Below are 14,122 nucleotides of genomic sequence, written 5' to 3'. Positions count from 1 at the left end.
ACAATACACATCTTTAAATGCACATGTTTGTGCTTGTAGTGTATGTGTATAATATGAGGAAGATCAAGAGCAGTCTGGAGAACTGTTTGTGTGTGTGTGCCTGCCTGCCTGCCTCTCTGTATGTCTGTCTGTCTGACCTGCAGTCTGAGGCAACCCCAGCCCCACCCAGCTCCACACGCACTTTCAGGCTGTTGCCAAGGCAATGCGCCAGCCTGAGAGGAATGTGTTGCCTGGCGAAATGGGCACAGATCTTCATCCTACCACAGACAAGGCATACAAGGGGTGTGTGTGTGTGTGTGTGTGTGTGTGTGTGTGTGTGTGTGTGTGTGTGTGTGTGTGTGTGTGTGTGTGTGTGTAGAGATTGGCAGTATTTCTGTTAGTGAGAGGAAAATATGTATTTCAATTACTTTAGAGAATTTTGTCATATGTATTTCATTGGCCTAAACTACAATCCATATATTTTGTAACAAGATACTTTCAAGACCTATAATTTATATTTTTGAAATACAAAATACTTCTTCTATATCATTTTTTATAACAGTTCACAATTTTGTGACCCCCTTTCACCCTGCATTAGTATCAGAAGTCTGATGACACTATGGTGTGATAAGACTGTCTGCTAACTGATCAAAATGTAAATGTAAAAATGAACACTTGCAAAGCATGCTTGGTCATTTAGCAGACACTCTTATCCAGAGCGACTTACAGTCAGTGCATACTGCATTCAACTAAAGTAGATAAACAACCACATATCACAGTCATAGCAAGTGGAATGTTTTTTGTTACCATTACTGAGAATGTTGTTGTAGTCCTTGCAAATGTATTTTGTACTTAGAAAAGACAAAATACCTGTATTTTAGTTTGATACATTGGTCTTTAGAGTATCTTGTATTTGTAACAAGACACATCAAAATGTCTCTGTGGGTGTGGGTGTACTGGGTGCATGAATTAGGGCCTGCAGTTGCTTGCTCCTACTCAAAGAATGGCTCCCCCATGTGAAAACTAGGTGAATTACAACAGTACTAGGCTGCATTCAAAACAAATCTCCCGCCTTACCGCATCCCATTTCCCCGTAAMGGTGAGTTTTGATGGGGTTAAGAATTAACATAAAATCAGGAGAAAGGACCACACTTGAATGCAACACTTTGACTAGTTGCCCTCAACGCAGCCCCTTACTAACTCAACAAACACCAGCTGCTACTAACTGCCAATCAGCTTCCACGCCTGTTGCAACGTTTTAACTAGTTGACGTGACCGCAGCTCCTCAACATCATCAGCTGCAACTAATTGCTAATCAGCCTCCACACCTGTCCTCACTCTCCGTAATCACCACTGCCACCCTACTTAAACCTGACCAAACTAAGATTCCTCCTCTGTGTTGTGCAGTGCATGTCGCGTTCTACGTCACTGTGTGGTACTAGCCTTATCAAGTGTCTTTTAGGTTCTTCCTGGGGGGGTTGCCATCACCACAGCAACCTAACTACCATGGCGTGATGATGTCTACCTGCCTTGGGCTTCATCCAGCCCGTTCTCATCCCCTCCTGAATCCTTCTTGCATCCATTCAATTTTTCCCATAAATATTCTAAACCCATTTCAATGTCTGCTCMTTTAACTCGTAAAACCAAAGTCGGTGCCTCCTCTTGACAACGCTTCGTTTGAAATGTTCATAAACTAGTGAAGAGCTCAATTTTTTCTGGCGCTAGCAGGGTTCTCGCCACTCACAATTTCTCTGCATGCCCTTGTTGAAAATKAATGGGGGCAGAAATTCTCCTGCTGAATTCCTTGTTGGTAAAAACCCTAGGTAACATGGAGAAGACTCGCGCTTGAGCCGTTTACTTTCAGTTTTGSCACACCGGCTTCAAACGGCTATAAAAACATGTTTTTTTATTATTGAAAATATATTTCACARCGATTTAGATGGTACAATGAATGATTTCCTACACTATTCAGTGCTTGTTTTCTGAAATTGTGCGAAAAGTGTAGAATTTTAGCAACCAGGAAATGACAGAGCGATGTTTACATTGGCCGTTTCCACTAAATGACACAGTCACAAATTCTAAACAGATTTTCCTTTTTGACAACAGAAGCCTTTTGTTGTAAAAATAGAAATTCTGCATTTTAGAATGCGATTTTGCATGTGCCCAAAATATTTTTTTTGGGGTGGGGGAATATTATGAAACACTATCATTTCACTATTACTGCAGATATATTATGGAAATTGTGTGTAGCACCCTTAAAGAATACACACTGACCTAATTTAAAACAAACACACAAGAGTGCCAGTCTGTCCTCCTAAAGGTTCTCCATGTGAGACTGGTACTCCTGCCACACCCTGACTCAGGGATGGAGCTGCCTCGCTGAGTTATGGTGTGTGCGTATGGTGGTAGTTCCTCTGGGGCACGTCACACCACGCACCTCAACACACCCCATAAATAGATCTATCTGACATAACACACCCTTTCCCTGTATAGAATTGCAGCCACATTCAATCCGTACTACACACCTGAAGTTTCCCTATGTCTCTCCTGCATAGTTTTTAACGTCTCTGTAAAACTATCTGTAAAAGTGTATGTGATATTTGTGGTAGTGATTGGGTAATAAAACTCTTCGTTGCCAGGCAGGGAGCGACGGAGGGCGGTATAAGGTGAGACGTCGTATCTCACCATAGTACTGCATACTACCCTGCTGTCCTTAAAACTACACTCAGATTTACATTTCTCAACTTGCCACATGTAGGTTTTTATCCCCATCCCTCCCTCTCTCCCCCCTTTCTGTGTCTGTTACACTCTCACCTGCAAAGAAAAGATGTAAGGAGTTTAGTGTTTTGTAACGTCAGTTAACATGAAAGCATGTATTTCTCCTTCATCTGTGAACAATCAATCAAATGTATGTTATAAAGCCATGTTTACATCAGCAGTTGTCACAAAGAATGAGAGTATGCGTGACTGAGCAGTAGCCGGTGTATAGGTGTTTAGGAATGTGTGTGTGTGTCTGTGTGAGTGTGAGCATGAGTGTGTGTGTTTGTACATGCGTGCACGTGTCTCACCTCGGGGTCCATAGGTGAGTCGGTAGCCCTGGAACTGTGAGGTGGGAGCATCCCAGGTCAGGGAGAGGGAGAAGAAACCAGCCTGGACCAGACGAAGACCAGACACCCCCGGTAGCGAGTCTGAGAAACGAGGGGTGGAGAGGCAGATGAGACATACGTGTGTTCTACGAGGATGGTTTGGCTTCACAWTGGAGAGTGACACATTGAGGAGAAACGGGAGAGAACTTGTTAGTGCCTAAAGAAAGACAGATGTGGAGAGAGGAGATTATATGACATGTCATTGAGAGGTAAGAAAGACTGTGTTGGTATGGTATTCAGAACTCATCTAAAATATACATAGATTGAAAGTAAAGATAAAGCTCCATTTATAAAGTGGTCTTGCTCCTTCCTGTCATCCCCATATCCTCCCCTTCCACACCCGTCTGTCAAATGTAATTGAAATGCATTGACATTTTACTCTCTCCTTCTGTCCTCCAGGCTTCCACCGCCCCTCTTCCTCCCTGCATCTTTCTGTGTGTACTCATTGATTCGTGCATTGGTTTCTAATTATCTCAGCTTCTCCCCTCCCCCCTCCCTCCCTCTGCTGCCTCTGTCCCACCCTCTCTCTGTGAACTCACTGGTTCTTGCCTTGGCGGACACAGGCTCTCCCACACTGTTGGGATACTGGGCGATGACCGTCACCAGGTAGTCTGTCCCTGACTTCAGCTCTCTAGCCACGAAGCTCCTCTGACTTGCAGACACTGTCTCCTGCAGGGGGGAGAAGGAGGGGTTAGAACAAGAGGTGCTCAGTTCTGCTCCCCTGAGGGGCTGCAGCGTCATCTGATTTTTGATAAGAGACTGGTTTCTACCTGAAAAACTAGGCGTGTGTGCACTTTCTAGACAAATAGGATCACAAAAAAAAGAAAGGCAGCAGGATTGCACTTGTGCACCCCTGACATATATATATACATGTAAGCTGACATACAAAGCTACTGCTGTAAATGGGTCTTCAATGTAATAACATAGCAACAGGTTTTGTCAAAGCCTTTGACAGGGGAGAATGTTTCCTTTAATCTATGTAATTCCTCATTATGGTCATGAGTAGGGTTTCAAAGGGAGGGTATATTACTTGAAACATTCTAAGTTTACCAGTAAACTACCAGAATTTTGGTAACTTTAAAAGATTTTATGTATTTATCACAAGACATCTAGTAGCCTTTTTGGGTTCTTCAGATTATCAAAAGTGTAATTATCTCTGGCCCTYTGTGTGGCCTCAACACATCAAATATATAAAATATTAAAATAATATGATTTAAAAAAAGAAAAGAATGACAAAGCTGTAAAACATGATACTAAATATAAACCATCAACTTAGTGAATACCATTGGTGTTCAATCTGAGGATTTCAGTATGAAATCTATTTATTTATTTTACTACTGTATGTCAATATCTCTTTGTTGTTGTAAATGTTTTGGCACCAAACTGGTGGCAGTTGTGAAAAAAGTCAAAGTTGGAAGAGTTGCAGAGTTAATTGAAAATAATGCAATTGTTGATTAGATGCTTTTTTTTATTAATTAGGCAATTTTCTCTTGAACCATATGGTCTATCCACTAGAAACTCATGGACCATATGGTCTATCCACTAGAAACTCATGGACCATATGGTCTATCCACTAGAAACTCATGACCATTATGGTCTATCCACTAGAAACTCATGGACCATATGGTCTAATCCACTAGAAACTCATGGACCATATGGTCTATCCACTAGAAACTCATGGACCATATGGTCTATCCACTAGAAACTCATGGACCATATGGCTATCCACTAGAAACTCATGGACCATATGGTCTATCCACTAGAAACTCATGGACCATATGGTCTATCACTAGAAACTCATGAACCATATGGTCTATCCACTAGAAACTCATGGACCATATGGTCTATCCACTAGAAACTCATGGACATATGGTCTATCCACTAGAAACTCATGGACCATATGGTCTATCCACTAGAAACTCATGGACCTATGGTCTATCCACTAGAACCTCATGGACCATATGGTCTATCCACTAGAAACTCATGACCATATGGTCTATCACTAGAAACTCATGGACCATATGGTCTATCCTAAGAAACTCATGGATCATATGGTCTATCCACTAGAAACTCATGGACCATATGGTCTATCCACTAGAAACTCATGGATCATATGGTCTATCCACTAGAAACTCATGGACCATATGGTCTATCCACTAGAAACTCATGGACCATATGGTCTATCCACTAGAAACTCATGGACCTTATGGTCTAATCCACTAGAAACTCATGGACCATATGGTCTATCCACTGAAAACTCATGGACCATATGGTCTATCCACTAGAAACTCATGGACCATATGGTCTATCCACTAGAAACTCATGGATCATATGGTCTATCCACTAGAAACTCATGGACCATATGGTCTATCCACTAGAAACTCATGGACCATATGGTCTATCCACTAGAAACTCATGACCATATGGTCTATCCACTAGAAACTCATGAACCATATGGACACAGATACAGTATAATAAATGAATGCTATATATGAATAAAAAAAAGGTAATTATTGTATAAATGACCAACATTACACGCATAGATGACCTGTTAATTACCAGAATTACAGAGGATTCTGGTAACTTTGGTAAATTACCAGTAGCTTTGCAACCCTAGTCATGATTGCCAACACACACACCCAGTCACAGAGGGGGAATGTCACTGTTTTCCTGCCAATGTTTAATCTGCACAGACACAGAAATTCAATTAAACTCCAGATCCACCCATTGAAACATGTTCCTACTCAACCCAATCCCTCTCTCTCTGTCTGTCTGCCATGTAATCAGGCTCCCTGGCTGCACCCACTCCCAGAACTGCAATGAGCCATTAGAATCTGGGTCACATCTACAGTATGAGCTGCTGCCCATCCCCTGAGTCAGGAATGAACACCACCCAACCAGCAATGCCCACCTGACGCAGCTCCGCTGTGATTGGCTGGCCAAGGCCAGAGAGGGGCGTGTACTGCACCACATAGCCAGTCACAGGCCCCCCTGCGGGAGTCCACCGGAACCTGAGCGAATCAGAGGTCTGGCTTGAGAACTGGAGGTTAGAGGGACCGGAGAAGGCATCTGCAAGAAAAAAGAGAGAAAGAGAGAGGTAGAGTGGAGGAGAGGTAAGACAATGAAAGGGAGTTAAATATAGAGAGGGGATGTTTATAGTGTAATAGACTGTAATGTATTGTACTGAGCTGTGTGTGTTTACCATCGCTAGCGTACACTCCACCAGAGCTGGAACAAACACGCGGGCCCACCAGGGAGAGCAGTGTGTTAAGCAACTTAAAGTCCCCCACAAAGAATGTGTAGTCTCTCTGAGGAGGAGTGGCTATCAGAGCCAACTCAGTCTGGTCTGCACTCTTTATACCTGACAGAAACAAAAACAACCAGTTAAATACTGTACACACCCAAACTATCAAGATATACAGCCTGAGGCTTGTGGTCGGGTTTAATGAGTCAATTTGGCATTTGGCAGATGGTGTCGGAACATCAGGTCTCGGACCAACAGGTTCTACCTCCAGGCCATAAGACTGCGGAACAGTTAAACCTAGCTATATACCTGCACAGACCTTCTATTCGCCTACTTCTCGTGCTTTTCTATACTTCTTGTTAATATTTTGATTTTGTCATCTGACTTTGATATTTTCATATTGATATTTCTACTACACTGTTGAGGAGCGCTTGCAAGTAAGCATTTCACTGTACTGTTTACACCTGCTGTATCCTGTGCATCTGACAAATAAACTGATTTTGAATGTCTTCCCAAACCTACCCACTGCAAACATCTCCACTCCCAGACTCCGCAGCTTCTGAGCTGGGTCTCTTACACTGTCTTGAGACTTCCCATCTGTGATCAGTATACAGACCTGCATANTATGGTCATCATTGCTGTTACTGTTTATTTAAGCTGCTCAATCAAGTCACTATTCACTTTACTACTTGTAAATAACTGTCATAATTTACATAGCACATCTAATTTTTGTACAACTTTGTGACATGTTAATATTTCGATTTTGTTATCTGACTGATATTCGACTTTGATTATTGTGATATTGATATTTGTACCTCACTGTTGAGGAGTGCTTGCAAGTAAGCATTTATTCTGTGYGTGTGGGGCGGCAGGTAGCCTAGTGGTTAGAGCATTGGGCCAGTAACCAAAAGGTTGCTGGATTGAATCCCCGAGCTGACAAGATAAAAATATGTTGTTCTGCCCCTGAACAACGCAGTTAACCCACTGTTCCCCGGTAGGCCGTCATTGTAAATAAGAATTTGTTCTTAACTGACTTGCCTAGTTAAATAAAGGTTAAAAAAATGTTTTACTTTCAATTGATTTGTCCTCCCAAACCTACCCACTGCAAACATCTCCACTCCCAGACTCCGCAGCTTCTGAGCTGGGTCCCTTACATTGTCTTGAGACTTTCCATCTGTGATCAGTATACAGACCTACATCAGAGAGAGAGAGGAATATGTCATGGTCTGTCACAGGACAAAATATAGTCTGTCTTTCAGCCCACTCTATCCCCCCTCAAACCTTTGAGACATTCCGGATGGAAGTGGGGTTGAAGAAGTTGTCAGCGACAAATTTGAGGCCAGCACCGGTGCGAGTGTTGCCTCCCTTATAGTTGAGGTTTTCCACAGCGCTGACCAGCTCTGTGCCATTCAGGTACGTGGTGAAGGTGAACTCCACTCTGAACGGGACAAAACACACAACAATAAACAACTTCATTACCTGGGAAAAACCATACACTATTATTATGGCAGTAAGAAAGAAAGAGAGGAAGAGACAAGAACGGAGAGTCAGGTGTTATAGATTGATATTGTCACTAGAAACAAACATAACAGACAAAACTCTCAGTGTCTGACCTTGAGGTGTCGCTGTACTGCACAGCGCCGAAGCGGATCCCTGATTGGCCCACGGAGCTGGTGAAGGGCTTGACAATACCGGCCATGAAGCCCTTGACCTGCAGGAAGTTGGCCCTGCCGATACTGGACGAGCCATCTATCAGGAACACTATGTCTGCTGGTCCAACATTATTACACCTGCCTGAGGAGATGTGCATTAGTGAGTCTCTGTATCTTAGCTCTGGGAGTCGTGGGCTAGAGTAGGCTAGTATGATGATGCAAGTAGAGAGAATTAGTGCAGAGGCATTGTATGACAGAATAGATAGCTGTTTTACTGTAGGCAGGGGGGTCAATTTACCTTGGGCTTCAGCCTGGTGCACTGAGGACAGCAGGAACGCCAGGGGGAAAACCCAGCTCCACATCTTCACAACCTGCACACAGACGCACACAACCGTTACAAAATACACATTCACATGCACATCTACACTGTAGACACACATCTACACTGAGTTGTAAAATATACACATAAACACAGACTGAGTGTGGTCTGCCTCACAGCTGTCCCACAGTGTGTCCTCAATAAGTCAGTGAGGCCTCTCTGAGGGTCACAGAGTGGAGGGACACATCACTCTACAGCCTGCCTTGCATCCCCCTCACTTCCCTACAAGGACCTCACCATGTCACAGCTCAATGGAGCTAACTAACTAACACTCTCGGTGAAGAAAGACTACTCACATTGAACACCAATATCACAACAACAAAAAACTCCTGGCCTTAGTCAGGAGGAAAAGGATGCAAGTTATTATTTATTTTTGGGGAACAGGAGAGAAGTTAACCAAGCTATTAAGCACAGGCCTCAGACGATTAGCTAGTGATCACTGTTCAGAGCCATCTCTTATTTGTCATGCAATACCTTGCCTCATGCAATACCTTGCCTCATGCAATGGTTTAGGATCTGGCAATAGGGTCTGTTTCTTTCCGCGACATGCCTGTTCAAAAACAGGCAAGGTGATGCACAACAGAAGTAGGGATGGGCATTTGAAATGATTTCACTATTCAAAAAAATATAATGATTAGTCTAAAAATAAATAACTACAATTCTCTACTCTATTGCCCAATCAGAATAATGCAAAATGCCACAACAGGGTGCTATTCCAGTAGTATTTGGCTAACAGTAGCTTAGGCTAACATCAACAGTGAAAGAGTCTGATATTCGCCATCATAGAACTGATTCTGTTTAAAAAAAATAGTTTTCTGTTGAGTGTTTAGCATTGATCTGTGTCAGGTCTTCTGGACCCTGTTGGTGTGCGCCTATAGGCTAATCCCTATTTGAAGAGGTGAAAATAGCATACCGCTGTTAGGTCTGACCGGAGTGCTAAATGCTCTATGATAGTAAAATGCCTTTTCATGTAAAACCCATCCCATAACCCATGAGAGAAAATGAGCTTGAACATTAAAACAATCAGTTATCAACATCCTCAGAACTGTAGGTTACACTTACAGTGCACAATGGACTGTCAAAGACACGTGACATCTGAAGCAGAGTAGCYTAATGTGCCGTATAAACACTACATTCTAAAGTTTGCTGTTTTATTAAATTAAGCATTTAAAATGTCATGGTATATCCTTCTGTGTAACGATATAACATGGACAATTTCATTTAAACAAAGCTTTTTCGTTATTAAAAATAGGCCTAAAAAAATATATCCAAAAATGAATAGCCTACCCTCATAAGTGTTTAAACACTAACGTCTGTTCGGAAATCCGGATATTCGATTAACCATGACCATCCCCAGAGATCTACCATAGTGACATCTGCTACATCAATAAATAGCAGCGTGTGAATACCAGATAGAAGCTTTTTATTTGTTGATTAAAACTCCATGGAGCAGCGGTAAGCCATTATCTGAAGTAGCCTAGAATCAGTTTTTCGCCTTCCAGTTTACTATTTTTCAAAAAACGGAATCTATGGCATTATTTAGGATGCTTAAGACAGAAGCTTATACTATACTAAATAAAACTAATTATTTGAACAACAGTGCAGAAAGTGTGGTTTCACATTTAAAAAAATCTAAATAGTGTGTATTTTTAATGGGATTCACCCTCACGTCCCTGAATATTCCATAGTTCCCTACTCTATCTGCTAAACTTCCGGTCAGGTGAAACAGTTTGTACAAAATCCTAACTAGACTTATAAGTACAGTGTCCAGTAGGTGTCAGTGTTTGAAAGCAGCTTGGAATCGAAGAAAGCACCAAAATCAGTGGGATCTCGCATTTTCCAACACACGGTTTGTAAAAGCATGTGATCAAACTAAGCTTCGGACGTCATTGATGACGTACTTCTGATAAAGTGATACACACATCAAATCAAATCAAATCAAATTTTATTAGTCACATACACATGGTTAGCAGATGTTAATGCGAGTGTAGCGAAATGCTTGTCGGCACACTGCTTCGAAGTTAGCTGCTTAGCGATTTCGAGACATGCCTCGGAGCTCCGGTATCAAATGTAACATCACTAGAATCCAGCCAGAGTGAGGATATCCAACATGTTTTTTTAAATTTTTATATAACCCACAAACTGCATTCAGAATGACTGCCCGACTGGGACAACTACGATATGAAACGACCTAAACTGGAACAACCATTTCAGTAACAGGTGCAAAAGTCCAAGTAACAGATTGGATTAGTGTCACGTTCCTGACCTGTTTTCTGTTAGTTTTTGTATGTGTTAGTTGGTCAGGACGTGAGTTTGGGTGGGCAGTCTATGTTTTCTGTTTCTATGTTGGTTAATGGGTACCTAATATGGTTCTCAATTAGAGGCAGGTGGTTTTCATCTCCTCTGATTGAGAATCATATTAAGGTAGGTGTTGTCACATTGTTTGTCGTGGGTGGTTGTCTTCCGTGTCTGTGTTTGTTTGCACCATACGGGACTGTTTCGTTCGTTCATCGTTTTATGTAGTCATTTTTCCTGTTCGTGCGTTCTTCGTGTTATATGTAAGTTCGTATGTTCAGGTTTGTCTACATTCGTTTTGTTGTTTTGTAAGTATTCAAGTGAAGTTCGTGTTTTTCGTCTACACTTAAATAAATTCATTATGTCTAAATACAACGCTGCAGTTTGGTTCAATCCCTGCTCCTCCTCTTCGGATGAAGAGGAGGAGGAACGCCGTTACAATTAGTTTAGAAAAATGTATGTTATTAATATTTGAATAGCATGAGATTAATGAATCAATCAATGTACATGCAAAAACATAGATATTGAAACAAACAATTCTAAAAATCAATAGATTAGGCTAGGAAATATGATAATGATGGGCGTGGTTTTGGTTTAACACTGGTTATTAACACCAACACTGGGGTTATTTTACACCAACGAATGTTAATTTAACACTTACAGAGTTAATTTAACACCTGAATCTACACTAGAAATGTTACACTGAAAACTCAACACTAGGTAATACTGGCCAATTTGCAGTGCAGATTTTGGCAAGAGTGAAACCTCTCACTTCGCAATCCCTCAACAGAAGAGCGACTACAGATAACAACCAGACGCTACTTTGGTACAAGTCACACCAACAGGGACCACTTCAAACCTGCCATGGGTTAAGAGAGGGAAAAAGCCATGTTCTGTTCTGATACCATAACAAACATAGACATTCATAATCATAACTACTGTAGGCTATCCAGATTTCAAACCTTTGAATTAAATACAGTTGAAGTCGGAAGTTTACATACACTTAGGTTGGAGTCATTAAAACTCGTTTTTCAACCACTACACAAATKTCTTGTTAACAAACAATAGTTATGGCAAGTCAGTTAGGACATCTACTTTGTGCATGACACAAGTCATTTTTCCAACAATTGTTTACAGAGACATTATTTCACTTATAATTCACTGTATCACAATTCCAGTGGGTCAGAAGTTTATATACACTAAGTTGACTGTGCCTTTAAACAGCTTGGAAAATTCCAGAACATGATGTCATGGCTTTAGAAGCTTCTGATAGGCTAATTGACATCATTTGAGTCAATTGGAGGTGTACCTGTGGATGTATTTCAAAGCCTACCTTCAAACTCAGTGCTTCTTTGCTTGACATCATGGGAAAATCAAAAGATATCAGCCAAGACCTCAGAAAAAAATGGTAGACCTCCACAAGTCTGGTTCATCCTTGGGAGCAATTTCCAAATGCCTGAAGGTACCATGTTTATCTGTTCAAACAATAGTACGCAAGTATAAACACCATGGGACCACGCAGCCATCATACCGCTCAGGAAGGAGAAGCGTTCTGTTAACGTACTTTGGTGCGAAAAGTGCAAAGAAATTCCAGAACAACAGCAAAGGACCTTGTGAAGATGCTGGAGGAAACAGGTACAAAAGTATCTGTATCCACAGTAAAACGAGTCCTATATCGACATAACCTGAAAGGCCGCACTGCAAGGAAGAAGCCACTGCTCCAAAACCGCCATAAAAAAGTCAGACTACGGTTTGCAACTGCACATGGGGACAAAGATCGTACTTTTTGGAGAAATGTCCTCTGGTCTGATGAAACAAAAATAGAAATGTTTGGCCATAATGACCATTGTTATGTTTGGAGGAAAAAGGGGGATGCTTGCAAGCTGAAGAACACCATCCCAACCGTGAAGCACGGGGGTGGTAGCATCATGTTGTGGGGGTGCTTTGCTGCAGGAGGGACTGGTGCACTTCACAAAATATATTCCATCATGAGAAAGGAAATGTATGTGGATATATTGAAGCAACATCTCAAGACATCAGTCAGGAAGTTAAAGCTTGGTCGCAAATGGGTCTTCCAAATGGACAATGACCACAAGCATACTTCCAAAGTTGTGGCAGAATGGCTTAAGGACAACAAAGTCAAGGTATTGGAGTGGCCATCACAAAGCCCTGACCTCAATCCTATAGAAAATKTGTGGGCAGAACTGAAAAAGCGTGTGCGAGCAAGGAGGCCTACAAACCTGACTCAGTTACATCAGCTCTGTCAGGAGGAATGGGCCAAAATTCACCCAACTTATTGTGGGAAGCTTGTGGAAGGCTACCCGAAACGTTTGACCCAAGTTAAACAATTGAAAGGCAATGCTACCAAATACTAATTGAGTGTATGTAAACTTCTGACCCACTGGGAATGTGATGAAAGAAATAAAAGCTGAAATAAATAATTCTCTCTACTATTATTCTGACATTTCACATTCTTAAAATAAAGTGGTGATCCTAACTGACCTAAGACARGGAATTTTTACGAGGATTAAATGTCAGGATTTTTGAAAAACTGAGTTTAAATGTATTTGGCTAAGGTGTATGTCAAATTCCGACTTCAACTGTATGTTTACATGTAGGCATGACAGAGTAACAGAGGCAGAGGCAGAGGACAGAGTATATGTATTGGTCTGTAAAGTGAATCAAAATCCCAGCATCTGTAAGCATTTACAGTAGCATAGCATGTCACACTACTGAACTAACCCTAGCCCATAGAGCAGACAATGTCAAGCTGTTCTCACACATGAAAGAGGTCATGTTGGGACTCACCAATTAACACGCTAATAAACTGCCAGACTCACTAACAACTACATTAGACTGGAGACCTTTAGAAGCTGACACTGCATTACTTTGTGTAGTCTACAATATGTCCATAAAAACACACACACACACACGCATGCACATACACAACACACMTACACACATGCACGCACGCACGCACACATATACAGCCCGCGGCTTGTGGTTGGGATGAATGAGTCAATGTCCGACTCATGCTATCAGTCACTAAACACAGACAAGCACACCTGCCTTCAGCAAGGGTCAAATTTATTTAGAGTTGCGATTTGAGTATCTAACACAAAGCTCACTCTGTTTGTGAAGGGGTAAATGTTTGTCCTGGTACTGGTATGCAGAACTCGTGCTGAACTTCTTGTATCTCAACAATCGACAGCAGGACAAATTTAGAAAGATACACAATCTTAGATCCTTTAGGTGACTAAGTCGCTTTGGATAAAAGCGTCTGCTAAATGACACATATTATATTATAATTATTATTATTGCTAAGTGTCAGTGCACAGTTCATTAAAAAGTCCATAATATATTTATTTTTCATAGGATAGGGGAGCAGAGAAAACAACAACCCTTTTAGATAATTGTCTGAAGGCAG

At 41.5% G+C, this 14,122-nt stretch overlaps 1 protein-coding gene across 1 annotated transcript in view; it reads right to left on the bottom strand.

Annotated features, from left to right (window-relative positions):
- LOC111974623 (collagen alpha-1(VII) chain-like) overlaps positions 1-14,122 on the bottom strand; it is a 106,952-nt gene that overhangs the window by 81,074 nt on the left and 11,756 nt on the right. The window contains exons 2-9 of the mRNA XM_070442872.1: positions 8,320-8,392; positions 7,983-8,163; positions 7,651-7,807; positions 7,469-7,562; positions 6,328-6,486; positions 6,037-6,194; positions 3,665-3,794; positions 3,048-3,167 (exon numbers count right to left, since the gene is read on the bottom strand). Of these exons, the coding sequence (XP_070298973.1) occupies positions 3,048-3,167; positions 3,665-3,794; positions 6,037-6,194; positions 6,328-6,486; positions 7,469-7,562; positions 7,651-7,807; positions 7,983-8,163; positions 8,320-8,383 (1,063 nt within the window). The 5' untranslated portion in view covers positions 8,384-8,392. The remainder of the gene's footprint in view (positions 1-3,047; positions 3,168-3,664; positions 3,795-6,036; positions 6,195-6,327; positions 6,487-7,468; positions 7,563-7,650; positions 7,808-7,982; positions 8,164-8,319; positions 8,393-14,122) is intronic.

This window comes from Salvelinus sp. IW2-2015, linkage group LG1, assembly GCF_002910315.2.
Source record: "Salvelinus sp. IW2-2015 linkage group LG1, ASM291031v2, whole genome shotgun sequence".
Lineage (NCBI taxonomy): Eukaryota > Metazoa > Chordata > Actinopteri > Salmoniformes > Salmonidae > Salvelinus > Salvelinus sp. IW2-2015.
Note: the sequence above shows the minus strand (reverse complement) of the source record. Positions and strands in the feature narration are given on the sequence as shown.